Raw genomic sequence first — 19,829 nt, forward strand, 5'->3', positions numbered from 1 at the left:
ACTTGATCTTTGACAAAGGAGCTAAAACCATACAGTGGGAAAAAGACAGCATTTTCAACAAATGGTGCTGGCTCAACTGGCGGTTAGCAAGTAGAAGAATGCAAATCGATCCATTCCTATCTCCTTGTACAAAGCTTGATCCAAGCTTTGATCCAAGTGGATCAAGGACCTCCACATAAAACCAGATACACTGAAATTAATAGAAAAGAAAGTGAGGAAGAGCCTTGAGCACATAAGCACAGGGGAACATTTCCTGAACAGAACACCAATAGCTTATGCTCTAAGATCAAGAATTGACAAATGGGACCTCATAAAATTGCAAAGATACTGTAAGGCAAAAGACACTGTCAAGAGGACAAAATGGCAACCAATAAATTGAGAAAAGAACTTTACCAATCCTATATCTAATAGAGGGCTAATATCCAATATATACAAAGAACTCAAGAAGTTAGACTCGAGAGAACCAAATAACCCTGCTAAAAAATGGGGTACAGAGCTAAACAAAGAATTCTCAACTGACGAATACCAAATGGCTGAGAAACATCTAAAGAAATGTTCAACATCCTTAGTCATTAGAGAAATGCAAATCAAAACAACCTTGAGATTCCACCTCACACCACTCAGAATGGCTAGTATAAAAACTCAGGTGATAGAAGATGCTGGCGAGGTTGTGGAGAAAGAGGAACACTCCTTCATTGCTGGTGGGATTGCAAACTGGTACAACCATTCTAGAAATCAGTTTGACAGTTCCTCCGGAAATTGGACATAGTACTATGAGAGGACCCAGCTATAGCACTCCTGGGCCTATACCCAGAAGATGCTCCAACATGTAATAAGAATATATGCTCCACTATGTTCATAGCAGCCTTATTTATAATAGCCAGAAACTGGAAACAACCCAGATGTCCCTCAACAGAGGAATGGATACAGAAAATGTGGTACATCTACACAATGGAGTACTACTCAGCTATTAAAAACAATGAATTTATGAAATTCTTGGGGAAATGGATGGATCTGGAGAATATAATCCTGAGTGAGATAACCCAATCACAAAAGAACACACGTGGTATGCATCCTCTGATAAGTGGATATTAGCCCAGAAGATCCGAATACACAAAGTACAATCCACAAACCACAAGAAACTCAAGAAAAAGGAAGACCAAAGTGTGAATACTTCGTTCCTTCTTAAAAGGGGGAACAAAATACCCATGGAAGGAGTTGTAGAGACTAACTATGGAGCAGAGACTGAAGGAAGGACAATCCAGAGACTGCTCCACCTGGGAATCCTTCCCATATTCAATCATCAAATCCAGACACTATTGTGGATGCCAGCAAGTGCTGAATGACAGGAGCCTGATATAGCTGTCTCTTGAGGGGCTCTGACAGTACCCAACTAATACAGAAGTATAGACTCACAGCCATCCACTGGACTCAGTACAGGGTCCCCAATGAAGGAGCTAGAGAAAGGACCCAAGAAGCTGAAGGGCTTACAGCCCCTTAGGATGAACAACAATATGAACTACCTAGTGCCCTCAGAGCTCCCAGGGACTAAACCACCAACTGAAGAGTACACATGGTGGGACTCATGGCTCCAGCACCATATGTATAGCAGAGGATGGCCAAGTCAGTCATCAATGGGAGGAGAGGCCCTTGGTCCTGTGAAGGTTCTATACCCAGTGTAGGGGAATGCCATGGCAGTAAGCAGGAGAGGGTGGGGTGGTGAGTAGGGGAAGCGGGGAGGGAACAGGCGTTTGGTTTTTGTTTTTGTTTTTTTATTTTATTTTATTTTTTGGAGGGGAACCTGGGAAAGGAGATATTGTATGACATGTAAATAAAGAAATCATCTAATTAAAAAAAAGATCCATATTTTCTAGATAGCCTATAATGAACTCATATATGTGCTGTTGTGACTATATAGAGAAATAGCCTGCATTTTGTTTTCTTATAATATCATTTTAGAATTATTTCTTAAGAAATAATCTTACATAACAATGCAGTTCAGAGAAAGATGTATTTGACAAATATCACTGAGAGCATATTTTTCTTCCTCTTGTATGGCATAATAGTGTATGAGTATTGTAGTTTATGAATATGTTCTCTACATACATTAAAGGCAATAGTTTAAAAACTTTTCTATGGCCTTTGTAGGAAATTTTAATTTTCACCTTATAGGCTGACATATTAACTAGTCTATAGGCTAATATAATTCAGAAAAAAATAAGTTGATTAAAAACTATGGTTTAGAGGATCTTTAGCATTTTCTGTTATCTCTTTCAAAAGAAATGTATTTGTATATGTACATATGTCATTCTATAGTAAGTTGTAGAGTTCATTTTCCCATTTTCCCATGAGAGATAGTTTTAATACTCATAATTAAAAAAAACACTTTAATTTGTAGATAAAAAAAATGCAGATCATGGGAGGAGAAGCAACAGGGCTCAGGGCAGGACACTAGTCAGGTATTGGAGACACATTCATATGACACAGAATATGCTGCAGGCTGGGGATGTAGCCTAGTGGTGGAGCATTTTTACTCAGCATTCAAAAGTCCATGGATTAGATCCCTGGGATTAAAAGAATGAAGCAAGGGAGGGACAAGACAGCCCATAACAAGGGGTTTGACAAGAACTACAACCCTACCTGGCACTGTATCCTGGAAAGAAATATTGGAAGCTGAGATGCCACATGAAACCAGACACTTCATCTACTGCCACATGAACTGTGAACAGGAGCCAAGACGTGAAGCTCAGTCCTAACATACACTGGGGTCTTGGATTTACACCCATTACAAAAAAGAAATTTAAATAAAAGAAACTTATCATAGTTGTATTTTTATAGAGCCAGACAAATGTAATCTTTGTAAAGTGAAAAAGGATACATGTAGCTCTTGGTTCCCAGACTCTGAAATGGCCCTGACATTCTTGATTTTGGTTAAATAACACATTTCATGCCTCATGAGGGTATTCCTGTTACACTATCAGGTCTTCCTGGTGTTGAGTTTGAATTCTGTGAACTCTGCCTTTTTACTGTATTGTACTGATTTTCTGACTTTATCAACAGACTAATGAAGAAAAGAAAAACCAGCAACATGGAAGAGTCCATGGTAGAAACCAGATAGAATTAAAGTAGGTGGAAATAAAATTTCTTCCAAACTTTCTAAACATCATTTCTCTTGGTTATGGTACAGTTGTATGTTTTATAATGAGTTTCTTTAACAGTAGATTATTTTAATTTTTTTTAAAGTAGACTATATACTGATACAGTTAACCCCATTCTTCCTCCTCTCTCCAAACCTGTCCACTCAGAAAGCTTCCAAATATATATGCTGGGGTGGTTCTGTAGGGGGCGTGGTTTGATGCTTTGATTGGGAATCTGGGTGTCCACATGCTAAGGTCCTTGTCCCCAGTTGGTTCTTGATTGATCAATAAAGATGCCAACGGCCAATGGCTGGGCGAAAAGAAAGAGGCAGGACTTCTAGGTTCCTGCTGGCTAGGAGAGGGGAGAGAAGGGCAGGGAGAGGAGAATTGAGATACTTGGCGGAGAAAGATGGAGCAGACTCAGAGCTGCAGGGGAGGTCTTCCAAAATGTAGGCTGAAAGGGAAAGTGGCTCACAGATGGGCAGCCCAAAAGCATTTTGGGCAGCAAGACCATTGGGCTTCACAGAAAGTAACCAGGCAACTAAGCTGAGGGCAGAGTTAGAGGTGGGGAGTTAGAAGTAAAGGGAAGGGTACACTAGCTGCTGGAGGCTTAGAAGAGCCCATCCACTGAGCCAATAAGGAAGGTTAAAAATGAGCTAATGTTTGTGTGTCATCTGTGGATTCAAAGATTCCCTGGGTGGCTGGTTGGAAGTGAGGCCTGCCCAGGAGCATAAGGCAGGGTAGCTAAAACTCCCGTAACATGGTTCCATGAGGTTATAGGAAGCTAAAAAATTCCCATCACCTAGTCATGCTGTATCAGTCTTGATGTCATGGCGCAATACATTGCTCACCTATTTGTGACAATGCTACTGCAGATAAACCTCCTGAACTGCCAGAACTGCCAGTCATATGAAGGCACAGCATGCACATCTGTGGACGGTGCATCATAATTGATTGGAATAAAGGATGCTATATCATGCGTGTCTGTGTTAGTACACTTTATGCTGGCTGCACAATGATGAAATCAGCCAACAATGCCTTCCTTGGAGTCATTTAACTACACAGACATTGGGCCTTTGAATTAGGCAGCCCAAGTGGCTATGCTACCTGAGTATGTGCTGGCATCCCTTGCTGCTTCCTAGGTATCTTTATCAAGCAGTTATTGTGTCTTTAATGACCTCATTAACGTATATAAGCTTATTAAAATATGACAAAGGTATATTGAAGAAACTCCAGATGAAGAGGTGGAGAATCACCATGTTCATAGCTATGTCCACCTGAACTCTGGTTAATCTGAGCAGGGTCTTTAGTGTTTGCGTCTCTGGTCTAGAATGTTCTGGTGTTTGGGTAAGTTCCAGGGGTTCCTTAACTTCTGGGAAAGTCTCCAAAATTCTCCAGATGTCATTCTGATCTTTAAGTTCATTCTATGTGAATTTATACAGAAATTCCTAAAACTGTATCTTAGAGGCCTAAACAGAGGCAATGAAGACCTTTGATGCTTTCAATGTGTGCTTTTCAAATTTTAAAACATGTCAATAATCTGGAAATCTTGTAGAAATATATATCTCAATCCAGTCGTTGGGCCCAAGATGTATTTTATTCAGATCATAGATGGTGACAGTTCTGCTGTCCCTCTTATACCTTAAAAAGCAAGCATCTGTGCACACATGTTTCTCTCTTTGTTTCTAAAGTCTTATTCTGTTGCTCTTTCCTTCTGTAACTCTGTCTTGCTTTAAGTCATCCAGGAGTAACCATAGCTACTTAACCCTTGGAGCTATGAGCATTTCTCAATTAATAATATCAGCTATAAAAATAAGCTTAGACAGACATTACACAGAGAATGAGAGACCCTGGAACACTTAGCCCTAAATGGGATGTCCCCATCAAATTCCCCCTGCCCCTTAGAGAGCTTAGCGAAGCCAAAGGAAGAAGAGGCAGAAAGAGTGCAAGAGGCAGAGGGGATGGAGGACACCAAGCAAATGAGGCCCTCTAAAGCAACATAATCAAACTCATATGAACCCACAGACACTGACGCAAAAACACAGAACCTGCATGGGTCTGCATCCATGCAATATGTGTGTCCTCTGTGTGTGTGTGTGTGTGTGTGTGTGTGTGTGTGTGTGTGTAGTGGTTTCCAGTTTAGTGTTTTTATGGGACTCCGGAGTGTGTGAACAAGTGGGTCTCTGGTTCTTGTGCCTTCTCTTACGCTCTTTTCCTTCTGTTGGCTTGTTTTGTCCAACTTTGACATGATAGTTTTTTATTTATCTTATTATATTTTATTGTGTTATATTTTATTATTATTCCTTAAAAGCCTGTTCTTTTCTAATGAGAGACAGAAAGGAAGTGGACTCAGATGGGAGAGGAGGTAGAGAGGGAGAACCATAACCAGGATACATTATGTAAGGGGAAAATCTATTTTCAATAAAAGGGAGAAAAAACTAAGGCTCAGGAGTCTAAGGCTAGTCCTAGATGCATAGGCTAACCTGGTCCACACAGGATGCTTCTGTCTCTTCCCCACTCCAAAAAAAGTTTCTAAATGATATATAAATTTTTTTCTAAGTGACCAAAAATGATATAGTTGATATAAATGCCATAATTTTTGTTTCTATTATCTTAGTATATTTCTTAGCAATAACATATCTTCCTTAGGTTATGGCTAGCCAAAAATAAAAAATAACCTTATGATGGTAAGTCTTTTACTACTAGAAAGCTTGCTAGCTGTGTGAAGAATCAGTAATAGCCATGCACTGACTTCTTACTTCTAAAGAGGATGACAGCCTGTGCACTAATCTTTATAGCCAGTCGATACCATGTCCTTTAAAGTCTACTCTCAAGGATACAGAATACCCAAGATTGGTTTCCCATAAACCAATACTGGAATTATGGGCACTGTGTGACACTCTTTAAACCTCATGTCTACTTGTAAGGCATGGTATTTCTATCAAGCACCACAATCCTCATAGGAATTGCTGGCTTTGGAATGAGCCCATGAAATAACAAATGTTAGCATTCACACAGTGACAGACATGTTCTTCTATAGCACTCTACAGTCTCAATGGGCCTACAGGGAAGTGATAGTCTCTTCTTATGTGGGGAAACTGGAAGGATAACAGAGTTACACTCAAAATGGATCTGAAGTTCTAACTTAAAAAACCATCTTCTAGCCATTACACACTGCAGAGCATGCATTGTTAAGATGTGCTTGCCACGGGAAACGATTCCTTGAATGAAAATTACATAAAATAGCTTGTTTCTGAGTAAGACTTAGAAACATGGTTTATGCGATGTTAGCATCTTTCCAATACGGCTGATAACACTACGCACACCATTATCCAATGGTAAGGCAGTATTTTCACAAGGAGACAAACGGACCATTGCACGCCATGAACCAGACAACAGCGCCTTCTAGTGACCAAACGAAAAATAATGAGAAAATGTCATTGGGTCTCTGAAGCCACAACATCTAAAATCTAGAAGCTAATCACAAAGGATTAAATAAACTGTTGTAGAATTAAAGAGAATTTGTATTCAAGATTAAAAGATACTACCCAAAAGCTCCAGTCACCGCTCCAATTATGTGTGCTTGGTCCCTGTTTTTTGGCTGATACTATATTATTCTCATCCACAACAGGGCTAGGATTTTCCTCGGGCTCTTCCTGTAGCTCCGTGGCAAGACTTGAATCCCCTTCGTTTACTGTCTGCAAATAAATGCCAACAATTTAAGTTTCTTATTGACAAATGACATTTTAAAAGAAAAATGTGTTCTGAATATGTAAATTACCTTTAAATTTCATTTTTAAGCTTTCTTTTTATAAACACCTTAAACTATTTATTTTGTGTGTGTCCATCACGTGCATCCTGAGGATCGAACTCACGGGGTCAGGTTTGGAGGTAGGCACCTTTTACCCACTAACCCATCCTGCCAGTCCAATAAATTAACTTCTAAAGAAAAGAAATGTAAACACTGAGAAGATGGAAATTAGTGGCTGGAGAGATGACTCAGTTGGCAAAGTGCTTCCTGACAGGAATGAAGACCCAGGTTTAAACTCACAACATCCACATATAAGTTGGGCATGTGCCTAGTCTAGATGGTGGTGCAAGAGTTGGACTTCTGGGGCTCAATGGCCAGTAAATCTTGTTGAATTGGTGGACTCTATGTTCAACAGAGACTTTTATCAAAATATAAGGTGAGGGATGACTGAAAAGATACCCCACATTGACCCTTACACATATGCATACACCACAAACACATACATGCTCACAAAAGACAGGAACTAATGTTTTGCTCCCTACTGTTCGTCATTTATATATGCAGCAAACATCTTCCAACCACTACCATGTGCTAGGTAGTAGCTGGTACTAGAAATACAAAAATAGGAGACTGGAGAGATGGCTCAGTGGTTAAGAGCACTGACTGTTCTTCCAGAGGTCCTGAGTTCAATTCCCAGCAATTACAGAGTGACTCACAACCATTTGTAATGGGATCCGATGCCTCTTCCGGTGTGTCTGAAGACAGCTACAGTGTGTACTCATATAAATAAAATAAATAAATCTTAAAAAGTGGAAGCAGATGAAAAACAAAAATAAGTACAACAAAGTTCTTAGCCTCTAGAAGTTCATGGTCTGCTATTTAACAATACCTTAAAATAACAAAAATGAAACACTTTAAAAACGCAGCATAATGAGAATGTGACCACTTTGGAGGAGTATCCGTAATGCCCGTATTAGGAGGGAAGATGGAGAAGATGATGGCCAGCAGGCATTATAAGAAATCATGACGCGTCAGGCTCCATGAACATCACTATTGCTGTTCCTTTGCTTTGTTATAGGCAAGGACCCCTCCTTGGGGTTACAGGAGAAAGCACATGGGGCACCAGGCAGTAGATCAAATGTGTAAGTCAACACCATTTAAGCCTGAGGTTTTTCAATCCTATGAAGTAACCACGGAAGGTGCCAACCCTGGTGACCCTGATTCGTGGTTCTCTGGAGGGTAAAATTCACAAACTATGCTAGTGTAAGGAAAACACACTTTACATGAAGTACACCTACCACAAAGAGGAGGGATCGGCAAACCTGGATACAGAGGGAAGGAACAAACAAAAGTCTATAGTTTGATCCAGCTAGAAATACAGTATTTATGGGGCTGGAGACATGGCTCAGCGATAAAGAGCACTGACTGCTCTTCCTAAGGTCCTGAGTTCAAGTCTCAGCAACCACATGGTGGCTCACAACCATCTGTAATGGGATCTGATGCCCTCTTCTAGAGTATCTGAAGATAGCTACAGTGTACTTACATATAATAAATAAATAAATAATTAAAACAAAAAAAGAAATACAGTATTTATTAATTTTTATATGATTCTCTCTTCTCGCAAATCTTCAGAATTGTTTCTGTGATTTCTTCTGTGTTTGCTTGTTTGATGCATGTGGTGCTTTGTCTACATGTGTGTCTGTGCACTATGTGCGTGCCTGATGCCTTCAGATGTCCTGGAACTGGGTTACAGATAGTTGTGAGTCACCACGTGGGTGCTGGGAATTGGGCCCCAGTCCTCCATAAGAGCAACAAGTGCTCCTAACCACTGAGCCATCCCTCCAGCTCTGTCATTAAAATAACTTAACAGAAAGGTTGACTTTCTCTCTGTCACATAGCTTCTGAATTAACTTCAACGCTTGCTGAAAATACATCCACTAGCAAATCTTCATGGCTTCAATCAATATAGTTATCACTCACGATCTTTGGGGAGTTATTAACACAAAACAAACAACAAAGGTTATTGGGCAGGCTTCACTTTGACTTTGACCATCAACATCATTGCTCTAGGTTGGTGAATAGTTCAGCAGGTAAGGACATTCAATTACTAAGCCTGAAGACTTCAGTTCAATACCCAGAACCCATGAGGTAGATAGAGAAAACAAATCTTACAGGTTGTCCTCTTAGTTCAACACATGCAACATGGCAGGATCATATGTGCACACACATACACACACACATACTGACACACTCACACACACACACACACACACACATTCATGAGCACATTAAATAAATGAATAAATGAATGGTACCTTATTTAAATTCTTCATGGTCACCTAGGCCCGTGAAATGTTACTGCCCACGATTTAGGTTTTGTGTCTGTCTCCTTTCACAGACAGGCCCAGTGACTTGTCTCTCTGGTAGTTTAGATCCTGTCAAGTTGATGTAGCACTATCAAATGCAAACTTTACAGGCAAGAGCTCAACTGAGGCAAATCTAGGCTTTGTGATGCAATTATTGCATGAGGACATGACCTTCCCTGCCCTCTTTGCTTACATAGTGGCCACAGTCCTGGAAAAAGGTCATTCCTCTCTTGGACCTTCTGCCTCCTCAAAAGCAACATGGGTTTAACTGAGTACAAAGCAACAGTCATTCGGACACTTTCTAAAGAGCATCAAGCCACACTGCTACATGTGTTGGAAGCTCTGTGGAAGACTACTGCTTTTCACCTTAACTAGGGCAGGCCCAATGGGTTTGCACAACTGGCCAAAACTTTAGGAAGTCCTCTTGACACTTGACAGTGAAATGCTCTGGCTAAAAAGAGGCTGCATCTATACATTTTATAGATTCTTGGATCGTAGCCTGAGAAGTGGCCCCTGTAGAACAAACAGGTTCATTAACACCTGAAGTATAAAGCAAGGTCACACATATGTCTGCAAATACCAAATCCATAAGACAAGGCCTGCCAGACACGCCTGATCCTCCTCAGAGTTCTAGATCTACCTATAGTGCACAAAGCTCTGTTTATCAAAATACAACTGAGCTCTTGAGCAAGGTTTTCAATGAAACTTTCACTTTTCCTCATGAACTTCCAGATTCAGGTCTCAGAGGGAGCACGGAAGCCTTACGTTAAAGTCCAATTAAATAGTACTAAGGAGCTAGCATACTAGGTAAAGCACCAAGCTTGAGGACTAGAATTCACCCCCAGATCCTCCCCAACACCTACACACACACACACATACACACACACATATACACATACACACAACATACATACACACACAACATACATACACACATACACATACACACAACATACATATATATATACACACACATACACATACACACACAACATACACACACACATATATACACATGCACACACAACATACATACACACATACACATACACACACAACTACACACACACATACACACACATATTCACATACACACACATACACACACACACAAAGGCCCAGCATTGCGGCATGTTTGTTATCTCAGCTTTGGGACAGTGAAGACAAGCAAATCCCTGGGCTCCTTGGCCCGTTGACCAGCCAGGCTAAACTGATCTATAAGCCCCAGGAGCCTCTTCACCTTGCTCTGGGAAGGCCTTTCCTGCCCTACCCTAGAGACCTCAATTATGTCAGCAATAGAAACATCATTTCACACTCTTAAGGTTTGAGTGTGGCGCTATCAGTTCTGTGTTAACTATATTCCACAGAAGGGATAACACTCCCACCCACCCCACACACACATTCCCATTACTTGGCTATTAGGTCCACGATCTTATTCTGGACAACCCCGCCTGAAAGTTGTACAGAGTTCACCAGTATCCTATTTCATAGTAATGATTTGTCAGTCAGTTGAAATAATGCATTCATTCATTTGCTCCTCCAACAGTTATTTGAACCATACCCTTCAGTACACTCAAATACTTCTCTGAAAGAAAAATATCTACACACAAGCACCGTAATACAGTAAGGTTAGTGTTGAGAAACGCAAGTAACAAGCTCTCAACAAAAGGCTTTCACTCTAAAGCTAATAACCAACTTTTTTCCATTTGTCAGATAAGGTAGGAGGAATAAACAAACGACCGAACTAGTTGAAACCAAAAAACTTGGTTTAGAGCCTGGAGACTTAAACTTTGTGAGGCCGGCTAACCAACGGCCGATGGTAAAGTGAGGAAAACCAAGTCGAAAACCACAACAATGGAACCAGACTCACTGGGGTCTGGGGCTGAGACATCTGGACTAGGGCATCTCGGGGACCAAATTCAAGCACTTAACACTCAGTCGCCTAGCTAGGAACAGGCTCGCGGGAGACACGGGAAACCGCGTTTCCTTGGTAACTACTTTTCGAATTACCAAAGAGTACAGAGGAGAGGGAAGGGAGGAATTAATTATCATAATCGGAGCGGGTTCATACAACCATGCAGAGGAAACTGCGGGCGAAGCCACCTCTCGGGAGCCAGCCCCTGGAGGCTGCTTACCTGGCGGGCCGTGAGAGCGCCCTCCATCGCGGCACCCTCCCGTGGCACCCCGCACGCGCGTCCCTGCGAGCTCCCCGCCGCAGAGGACCAGCCAGGCGCCGCGTGCCCGACGCGCGCTCCCGGCTCCGGCCCTCGGAATCCCCACTTCTCAGATCAGGCCGAGCGCTTTGCGTCCTCTGGCGGCAATTAATGACTACTGCCTTTGGCGAAGTCCTTAAAGGCTAATTTGTTAGCCTGGGCGTTAACCACCCTTTAGTAAGGATCAGTGATGAGCCTTGAAAAGTGGAGGGTTTGTTATTCTTTGGTTGAGTAGAATTTCAGTTTGGGCAGAAGATACTGTTTCTGCAGGTAGGAAGGTTGTTCTTCAATTTGAGTGTACTAGACCTCATTAAGCTGTATGATAAAATCTAATAAAACAGGTGGGGCGATAAGAAGTAGGGAGTCAGGAAGACTGACTTGGGGACCAGTCTGACCACACCGAAGTTCAAGACCAGATCGGGGCAACAGAGAGACCCCCTGTCTCACAAGCGAAAAGGGAAAGAAAAAAAAAAAAGGAAAGCAGACAAAGCATTTGATAAAATTTTGTTTCTCTTTTATACCTATAAAACTCACTAAGCAAACACCATTTAGTACTAGAACAACCAGAACTAGATAAAACCCCGTGAAGAGGCACAGCCTGATTTCTACCATTGCCACCTTACATTAAAAATACTAGGGGTTGGGGCTGGAGAGATGGCCCAAAGGTTAAGAGCACCAACTGCTCTTCCAGAGGTCTTGAGTTCAAATCCCAGCAACCATATGGTGGCTCACAACCATCTGACACCCTCTTCTGGTGTGTCTGAAGACAGCTACGGTGTACTTACATATAATAATAAATAAATAAATCTTAAAAAAAAAACTAGGGGTTTGGAGAGGTGGTTCAGTGGTTCAGAGCGTTCGGTGTGCTTGCTGTTCATGCAGAGGACCAGAGTTCATTTCCCAGAACCCTCATCAGGCAACTCACAGGCTCCTGTAACTCTAGCTCCATGGGATCCTCTGGCTTCCACCAGTACTGCACTTAAGTGCGTAACCTTGTATTCATGTTTACACACACACACACACACACACACACACACACACACACACACGGAGAGAGAGAGACACACACACACACATTTAAGGAAAACAGTGGAAAGGATACCGGAAAGTGTTCGGGTGAACAGTGTTAACTTAGGCTTAAAGGATGGATGGTAATAGAAGTCATGAATTAGAAGTAAAGGTGCTTAGGGCTGAGGTTGGTACAGGTTTCAGTTATAATGTTAAGTGTAAGAGCAGGTGACTGACTAGAGGAGCAAGTTAAGACCACAGAGTAAGAAAAGCAGCAGCTTGGAACTGAAACAAGAATTACTGAAAGAGTAAGACGGTAGCAAAGAGAGGGAAGACGATCAGCAAGGACCAGAGTTATTCAATAGGAGAAGAAACCTCAGCCAGGCAGGGAGGCATGTGCCAGCAATCACCGCACTAAGGAGGTGAGGGGAGCAAGATTGGGAATTCAAGGCCAGCCTCAGCTGGGCTTTGCTACATAATGAGTTTGAGGCTCAAAACCAGCACCCCTCAAAAAAAGAAAAAGAAAAAGAAAAAAAAGAAAAAGAGGGACATGAACTGCGAACTGGTGGATGGGTCTAATGGGAGAAGCAGTCACAGGTACAGTTCTCAGTCATGAATTTCAAAGCTGGAGTCTAAAGAAAGGACGAAGGAAAGAAAGAGACCTACCCTTCCCCTTTGGTGGTACTTGGATGATTAGCACTGCACGACATGTCACCCAAAACCTTAGTATCAGGGAGCGGGAATAGTCATTCACTATTTCTGATGATTTCCGTGACAGCACAGGTGCAAAGTCCTGGCTCACAGTCTCTCACAAGACTGTGCTAGGTGATTACAGGCAGCTCCAAGTCATTGAACCACCTGACCGAGGCTGATCCTGAACCAGGAGGATCCACTTTCAGAGAGTCTCACTTACAGGGCTGCCAGCCTGGCACTGACTATTGGTCTGGGGCCTTGGTTCCTCTCTGCTAGGGCTTCTCCACAGGACAGCTTGAGTCCTCATGCTGCAACCAGCTGTGGCTTTCCTCAGAATGTATGATCCGAGAGACCTGGACAGAAGGTACAATGCTTTCTATGACCTAACCATGGAGGCTGCACGTGTTCACACTGCATCCTACCAAGGTCGGTCTGCACTGTGTCACTAACAGGGATAGGAACACAGCTACTTCGGGTGATACTGGGAAGAAAACGAGCCTGCTCATTCTCTCTGAGCAGAGATCCTCAGAGGAAAGCCAGGAGGCTGTGGGAGTTTAGAGAATTTTCACAGAAAATACAGAGAACTTGGAATTCAGGGGTTTTTTGTTTATGTCTCACCTGGAATCCCATAGACCACTTAGGAAAGGCGTTGGGGGTTGGAGACAGGAGAGTGGTAATAAAAATAGGTGTTGAAAGAGTATGTGTTCACTGCCAGGACCAAACACAATCCTGGGACCTTTAATGTATCCTGTGCCACAAAGACCTACGGGTCAAGCTGCTATTCTACTGTTGTGCAAGGGAAATGTTAGTGATCCCCCAAAACACACACAGGAGCTGATGTAACTCACAGCAGGGTCTTTATTCTATTTGAGCTAGCTCGCCCCCTCCCCCAATGCACTACCATCAGGCAGGACAGTAGTTTTGGTGGTAGGGGAGCTCCGAATGTCTATCCGGGCATGGCTTTATAGGAAGCAGCAACAGGGAATATGTGTGCAAGCATCTAATTGGAAAGTTACTGTGGCCTTTAACACAATTGGCTGGTACTGGGAGTCACATCATAAACTTAGTTTCTGTTCCCCTCTGCCTAGGTGGTCGTTAGGCAAGAGGTGGGCTTGTAACCTGGGGGTGCAGGTTTGTTGGGGAAATAACCTGGAGATACTGGTCTTGTTGGGGATTAGCATAGAGACTGGAGCTAGGCTCAGATTTTGTTGGGCTGCAACTTGGAAACTAATGCCAAGTACTAGCCTGTTAGTTTACCTGAGTTCAAACTTAGGTCAGGTTCTCTAAAATGGAGTCTGAATTTAAAAGATTTGGTATCTCACTACATGTTTTAATTTTACTCTTTACTAAGTGAAAGTTCCCTGAAGTATAGCTCTCTAACTTACTTTTCATCTCATGAAGAGTTTTAAGGAATTTTGAAGTTCCGCACAGTTGTCTTGTTTTTAATCTTACGAGACAGTGCCATTAAGTAGTCCAAGGTAGCCCAGAACTCCTAGAAATTTTGTTGCCTCAACTCCCAAGTTGAGATTACAAATGGGTGCCACCACACTTAGCTTCAAAAACCCTTAGTGGTCAATGTGATTAGCTTCAATCCAAAATTCTCAAGAAATGCCACTAATAACTTTGAATCACATATTTCCGTTCTCTGAGCATCATTTTACCAAAGACTCATCTTTTTTTGGTAGGTTGCTCCAAGTACCAGGGCCTTGTGCCTTCTAGGACAACCTCAGACCCTGCACACTGACTTCCCCGGAAAGACACTCATGAACTCACAAGCAGTCCGAAGTCAAATCATGGCCCACAGGCACTGATAGGTGGTACAATTTCTCGGAGAACCTCTGTGTCCCTGGTTCTCAACTGGTGGGTCACAACTCCTTTGTAGGCCGAACAACACTTTCACAGGAGGTGCCAGAAACCACAAGAAAACAGTGATTTACACTACAATGTATAAGTTTCAAAATTACAGGTATGAAGTATCAACAAAAATTATTTGATGGTTAATGGTGGGGGGGGGTTACCCCAATGAGGAACTATATTAAAGGACTCCAGCGTTAGGAAGGTTGAGAACCACTGCTCTACGTGATAGTGTAAAGAAAAGTGACCTTTTTTTATGAGGTAAGATGGGTACTTGCTATACAGATCCTTTTCTTTACATTAATATAATTAAATTAATGTTTTAAATTAAAACAGCTACTGATTAATGCCAAAGCCAAAGCAGTGTCTACCTTTAGGGGAAAGAAAATGGAAGCAATTGGGTAAGAATATAGGTTTTCTATGGTATAGCATCGTTCTATTTCTCAAACTGAATAATGTGTGCATACACTGTTTTAAAAATTATTTGTATAAATATATTTCCACTATGCATGATACATAACATATATATTAAATAAAATGAAAAATTAACAAAAGAAGCCAGGCAGTGGTGGTACACACCTTTAATCTCAGCACTTGGGAGGCAGAGGCAGGCAGATTTCTGAGTTTGAGGCCAGCCTGGTCTACAGAGTGAGTTCCAGGACAGCCAGGACTACACAGAGAAACCCTGTCTTGGGGAAAAAAAAAGCAATGGTCTTTTAATATAGATATTGCCTGCAGCTGTTTTTGTTTTTTGTCCTGAGGCAGAGTTAAATCATGTAGCATTGGCTGGCTCAGAACTTTCTATACAGACCGACTGTCTTCCAATTCAGAAATTCATAGGCCTCTGCCTTCCTGCCTTGCTAGGATTAAAGACAGGGGGCATTATGATTTGAATAGCTTTTGTAAAATGAAAGTAGCCAGAACCAATTCACAACCTGATAGAAAAGAGCCAAGAGAGACTCTTGTTTAGGAGAAGATGAGTAGGAATGGAGGTAAAGTTCCCTGGAGTAGAAACGTGAGTGTCACGGGATGTTGTCACGGGATGTTGCTTTAGGACGTTGAAATAAGGATCAAGCATAAAACCGAGGTTAGGAAGAAAAGCAAGCCAGTAGAGCTCCTAGGCTGCTCGCTACAGGTTCCTCAATGCATGTTTCATTAAACTGTGAAATATTTACATCCATCCTGAGCCAGTTTCTAAGATGAGATGTCTTATGCTAGCTAATGCTGCACTATGACATCTGGTTGTAAATAAACAGGTTCAGCTAACTTGACTGCCATATCTCTGTGTAGCCCTGGCTGTCCTGGAACCTGCTCTGTTGTCCAGACTGGCCTCAGACTCATAGAGATCCATCTACCTGTCTCTGCCTCCCAAGAGTTGAGATTAAAGATCTATGTGCAACCACTGCCCAGCAGGCGTCTATGAATCTTGTAAGAACTGTTTGCTACAGCAAGGGTATAAGCTAGTGTTTCCCAACAATTATCAGCAGTATAATTAGAGATCACAAAATGTGCTGAAAATTTTTTTTTCTAATTTTTATTTATTCTTTTAAAATATCACATACAGGCAGTAGTGCTGGTGATGCATACCTTTAATGCCAGCAGTACTCAAGCAGAGGCAGAGGCACAGAGGCAGAGGCAGAGGCACAAAGGCAGAGGCACAGAGGCAGAGGCAGAGGCAGAGGCACAGAGGCAGAGGTAGAGGCACAGAGGCAGAGGCAGAGGCACAGAGGCAGAGGCACAGAGGCAGAGGCACAGAGGCAGAGGCAGGCAAACCACCAAGTTTAAGGTAGCCTGGTCTACAGAATGGAGTGAGCTCTAGGATGATCAGGGCTGCACAGAGAAACCTTGTGTCAGAGAGAGAGAGAGAGAGAGAGAGAGAGAGAGAGAGAGAGAGAGAGAGAGAGAGAGAGAAAGCAAGCTTCACAAGTGTATAGTGTATCTTAGTCATATCTACCCCTCATTCAAGCTTCCTCCAGGATGCCCCTCCCTCTAGCCTGCCTGTCACATCTCCCTTCTAACTTTATGTCCTATTTATTTTAGCTCACTGAGTTCAATTAGTGTTGTCTGTATTCACTTGGGTGTGGGGGTCACCCACTGGGGCATGGGGAACTTACCAGTGGCCACATTCCTAAAGAAATCCATCAACCCCAGCAACCATCAACGACAAATAGCTCCTGTATTCAAGGCTCTTCCTAGAAAGTATACAGTTCCAGAAACGACATGATCTATTTCATTGGCTCTAACATGTCACTAAAGTACTATTTAATGAAAACGTCTAAAGACCATTGGCAGTATTAGCAGTAATAATTCATGGGTAAATGCTCATTCTGCCTAGGGAAGGTAAGAACAAAAATTGTGTTCTCAGGAGTAGGGAGATGGCCCTGTTGGTACAGCAAGCTTTGTTCTACAAGCTTAAAGACCCAAACCCATCTAAGAAGACAGATGCACCAATGACAGTTGGCCTTTGTGGACCTATACAGATCTGTCTGCAAGACCTGGGATTTGAGGGCCTTAAAGAATGAGATGAACTACAGTCTAATGCTGTAGACAATTTTACTTTAGTTTCAGTGTGCTTATATACATGGATATAACCAAGAGAGCAATGATCCAAGGAAGGTTGTTTGAATTTAGAAAAGCAGGATGAGAGAAACATGTAAATAAATGTCAGTAAGCACATACTAAATATTAACAGAGCAGCCCTTTCCCAGAATCCTCTCAGGACAGACCAATTTAAACACAACAGCCTGGAACATACTATAGATCGTACCTGGGAAAGCATGAGAGCAAGGTGGAAGGCTGGATCCAGATTCAGGGCACACTGAGGATAACACTCAGCATATCCTTTCATCAGATTGGGTTCTATAGCTATGTCCCAACACCCAACAAGAATAAACAAGAATACATTGAATGCAAATATTTGTCCCAAGAGGCACAAAATCACATCCAAGAATGACCCAGGGAACAAAATGCACTTGAGGTAAAAAGGCCCCCTGCTTTAGCCCTGGGGCCTCTCTCACAGATCCCCAAGGCCTTGTTTGCCATATATCATTCTTTTTACCACATTCTGACATTTCCCCCTTTTTTATTTCTTTTTTTTTTAAGATTTTTTTTAATTTATTTATGTGAGTACACTCTGGCTATCCTCAGACACACCAGAAGAGAGCATTGGATCCCATTACAGATGGTTATGAGCCACCATGTGGTTGCTAGGAATTGAACTCAGGATCTCTGGAAGAGCAGTCAGTGTTCTTAACTGCTGAGCCATCTCTCCAGGCCCCCCTCCCTTTAATTTCTTAAAGCAAGAATAGTCAGTGCGGTAGAGAAAGCTGAATGTTTGTGGGCATTCATCTTTGTTTGGAGCCATGGACACTCTATGAGAAGTCTGGAAAGACATATGACAAGTGTGTGTTAGGTGCAAGAGCAAAGCACATGATCCCTTGCCACCAGGAGTGAGTTCCAAGGCTCATAAAGGGTCAGCAATCCCTTCTGCAGCAATCCCTTCTGCAGCAATCTCTTCTGCAGCAGTGCCTTCTGCAGCAATCCCTTCTGCAGCAATCCCTTCTGCAGCAGTGCCTTCTGCAGCAATCCCTTCTGCAGCAGTCCCTTCTGCAGCAATCCCTTCTGCAGCAATCCCTTCTGCAGCAATCCCTTCTGCAGAAGTGCCTTCTGCAGCAATCCCTTCTGCAGCAATCCCTTCTGCAGCAATCCCTTCTGCAGCAATCCCTTCTGCAGCAGTGCCTTCTGCAGCAATCCCTTCTGCAGCAATCCCTTCTGCAGCAATCCCTTCTGCAGCAATCCCTTCTGCAGCAATCCCTTCTGCTGTGACTTGTCCTGAAATGCCAGGCAGTTGTTTAGAGAAGGTCTGGAAGATTTTATCCCAAGGGTCAAATTCCCATGCACATCTTGTAAATGGTATTTGATCAAGGTGCAATTCTAAAGGCTCTGTTTCAATCAAGCATAGGTTGTGCAATTACTAGTAATGTTCCACCGGGCAGTGGTGGCACACACCTTTAATCCCAGCACTTGGGAGGCAGAGACAGGTGGATTTCTGAGTTTGAGGCCAGCCTGGTCTACAGACTGAGTTCCAGGACAGCCAGGGTTATACAGAGAAACCCTGTCTCGAAATGTTCCAGTCCCATCAAAGGGCTAACTGCTTTTGTAAAGCTGAGACCTATTCCCCCAACCATAAGACTGCTGATTGCAAACAAATCCTGTAATTTGGGTTCCGGTTGTCCATCAATAGTGCTTGCCATGTAAATCGTCCTGTGAGCATCTTTGCTTTCTCTTCCCAGTTAACAAACTGAAGCACAGCAGGATCAGGTACATAAGCCTAGTGTGTCTCAGCAGCAACAGCTGCATGGAACAATGGCAACATGGCAAAAACAGAGATTGATTCTGCAGTCAGACCCTTCCCTCCCTCAGGCACCAGTTTCTTTATCTGAGTCATTGTGGGGAGAGGGAGGTAGGGGAGGATGGAGGGAGGCAGGAAAGAGAGTGGGGAGAGAGAGGGAGAGAGGGAGAGAGAGAGAGAAAGAGAGGGAGAGAGGGAAGGAGAGAGAGAGGGAGAGAGGGAGAGAGAGAGAAAGAGAGGGAGAGAGGGAAGGAGAGACAGAGACAGAGAGAGAGAAAGAGGGAGGGAGGGAGAGAGAGAGAGGGAGAGAGGGAGGAGAGAGAGAAGAAGAAGAGAGGGAGGGAGAGAGAGAGGAAGGGAAGGAGAGAGGGAAGGAGGGAAGTGTGGAGGGAGGGAGGAGAGAGTGGGGGAAGGGAGGAAGGGAGGGAAAGAGAGAGAGAGAGAGAGAGAGAGAGA

The 19,829-nt window shown here is 42.8% G+C and overlaps 1 protein-coding gene across 6 annotated transcripts in view; it reads right to left on the reverse strand.

Annotated features, from left to right (window-relative positions):
- Positions 1-13,723, reverse strand: part of Gramd1c (GRAM domain containing 1C) — an 89,029-nt gene extending 75,306 nt beyond the window's left edge. Inside the window, exons 1-2 of one of the 6 annotated variants that reach the window (XM_031363944.1) lie at positions 13,389-13,723; positions 6,686-6,835 (exon numbers count right to left, since the gene is read on the reverse strand). In XM_031363944.1, coding sequence (XP_031219804.1) covers positions 6,686-6,835; positions 13,389-13,475 — 237 coding nt within the window. In that variant the 5' untranslated portion in view covers positions 13,476-13,723. Of the gene's footprint in view, positions 1-6,685; positions 6,836-9,203; positions 9,360-11,124; positions 11,211-11,389; positions 11,509-13,388 lie in introns of those variants that run through there. The other 5 variants (XM_031363945.1, XM_031363946.1, XM_031363947.1 and 2 more) reach the window with 5 other exon arrangements.
- Positions 13,724-19,829: the final 6,106 nt, after the last annotated feature.

The sequence above is a fragment of the Mastomys coucha genome, unplaced genomic scaffold (assembly GCF_008632895.1).
Source record: "Mastomys coucha isolate ucsf_1 unplaced genomic scaffold, UCSF_Mcou_1 pScaffold12, whole genome shotgun sequence".
In the NCBI taxonomy this organism is placed as follows: domain Eukaryota; kingdom Metazoa; phylum Chordata; class Mammalia; order Rodentia; family Muridae; genus Mastomys; species Mastomys coucha.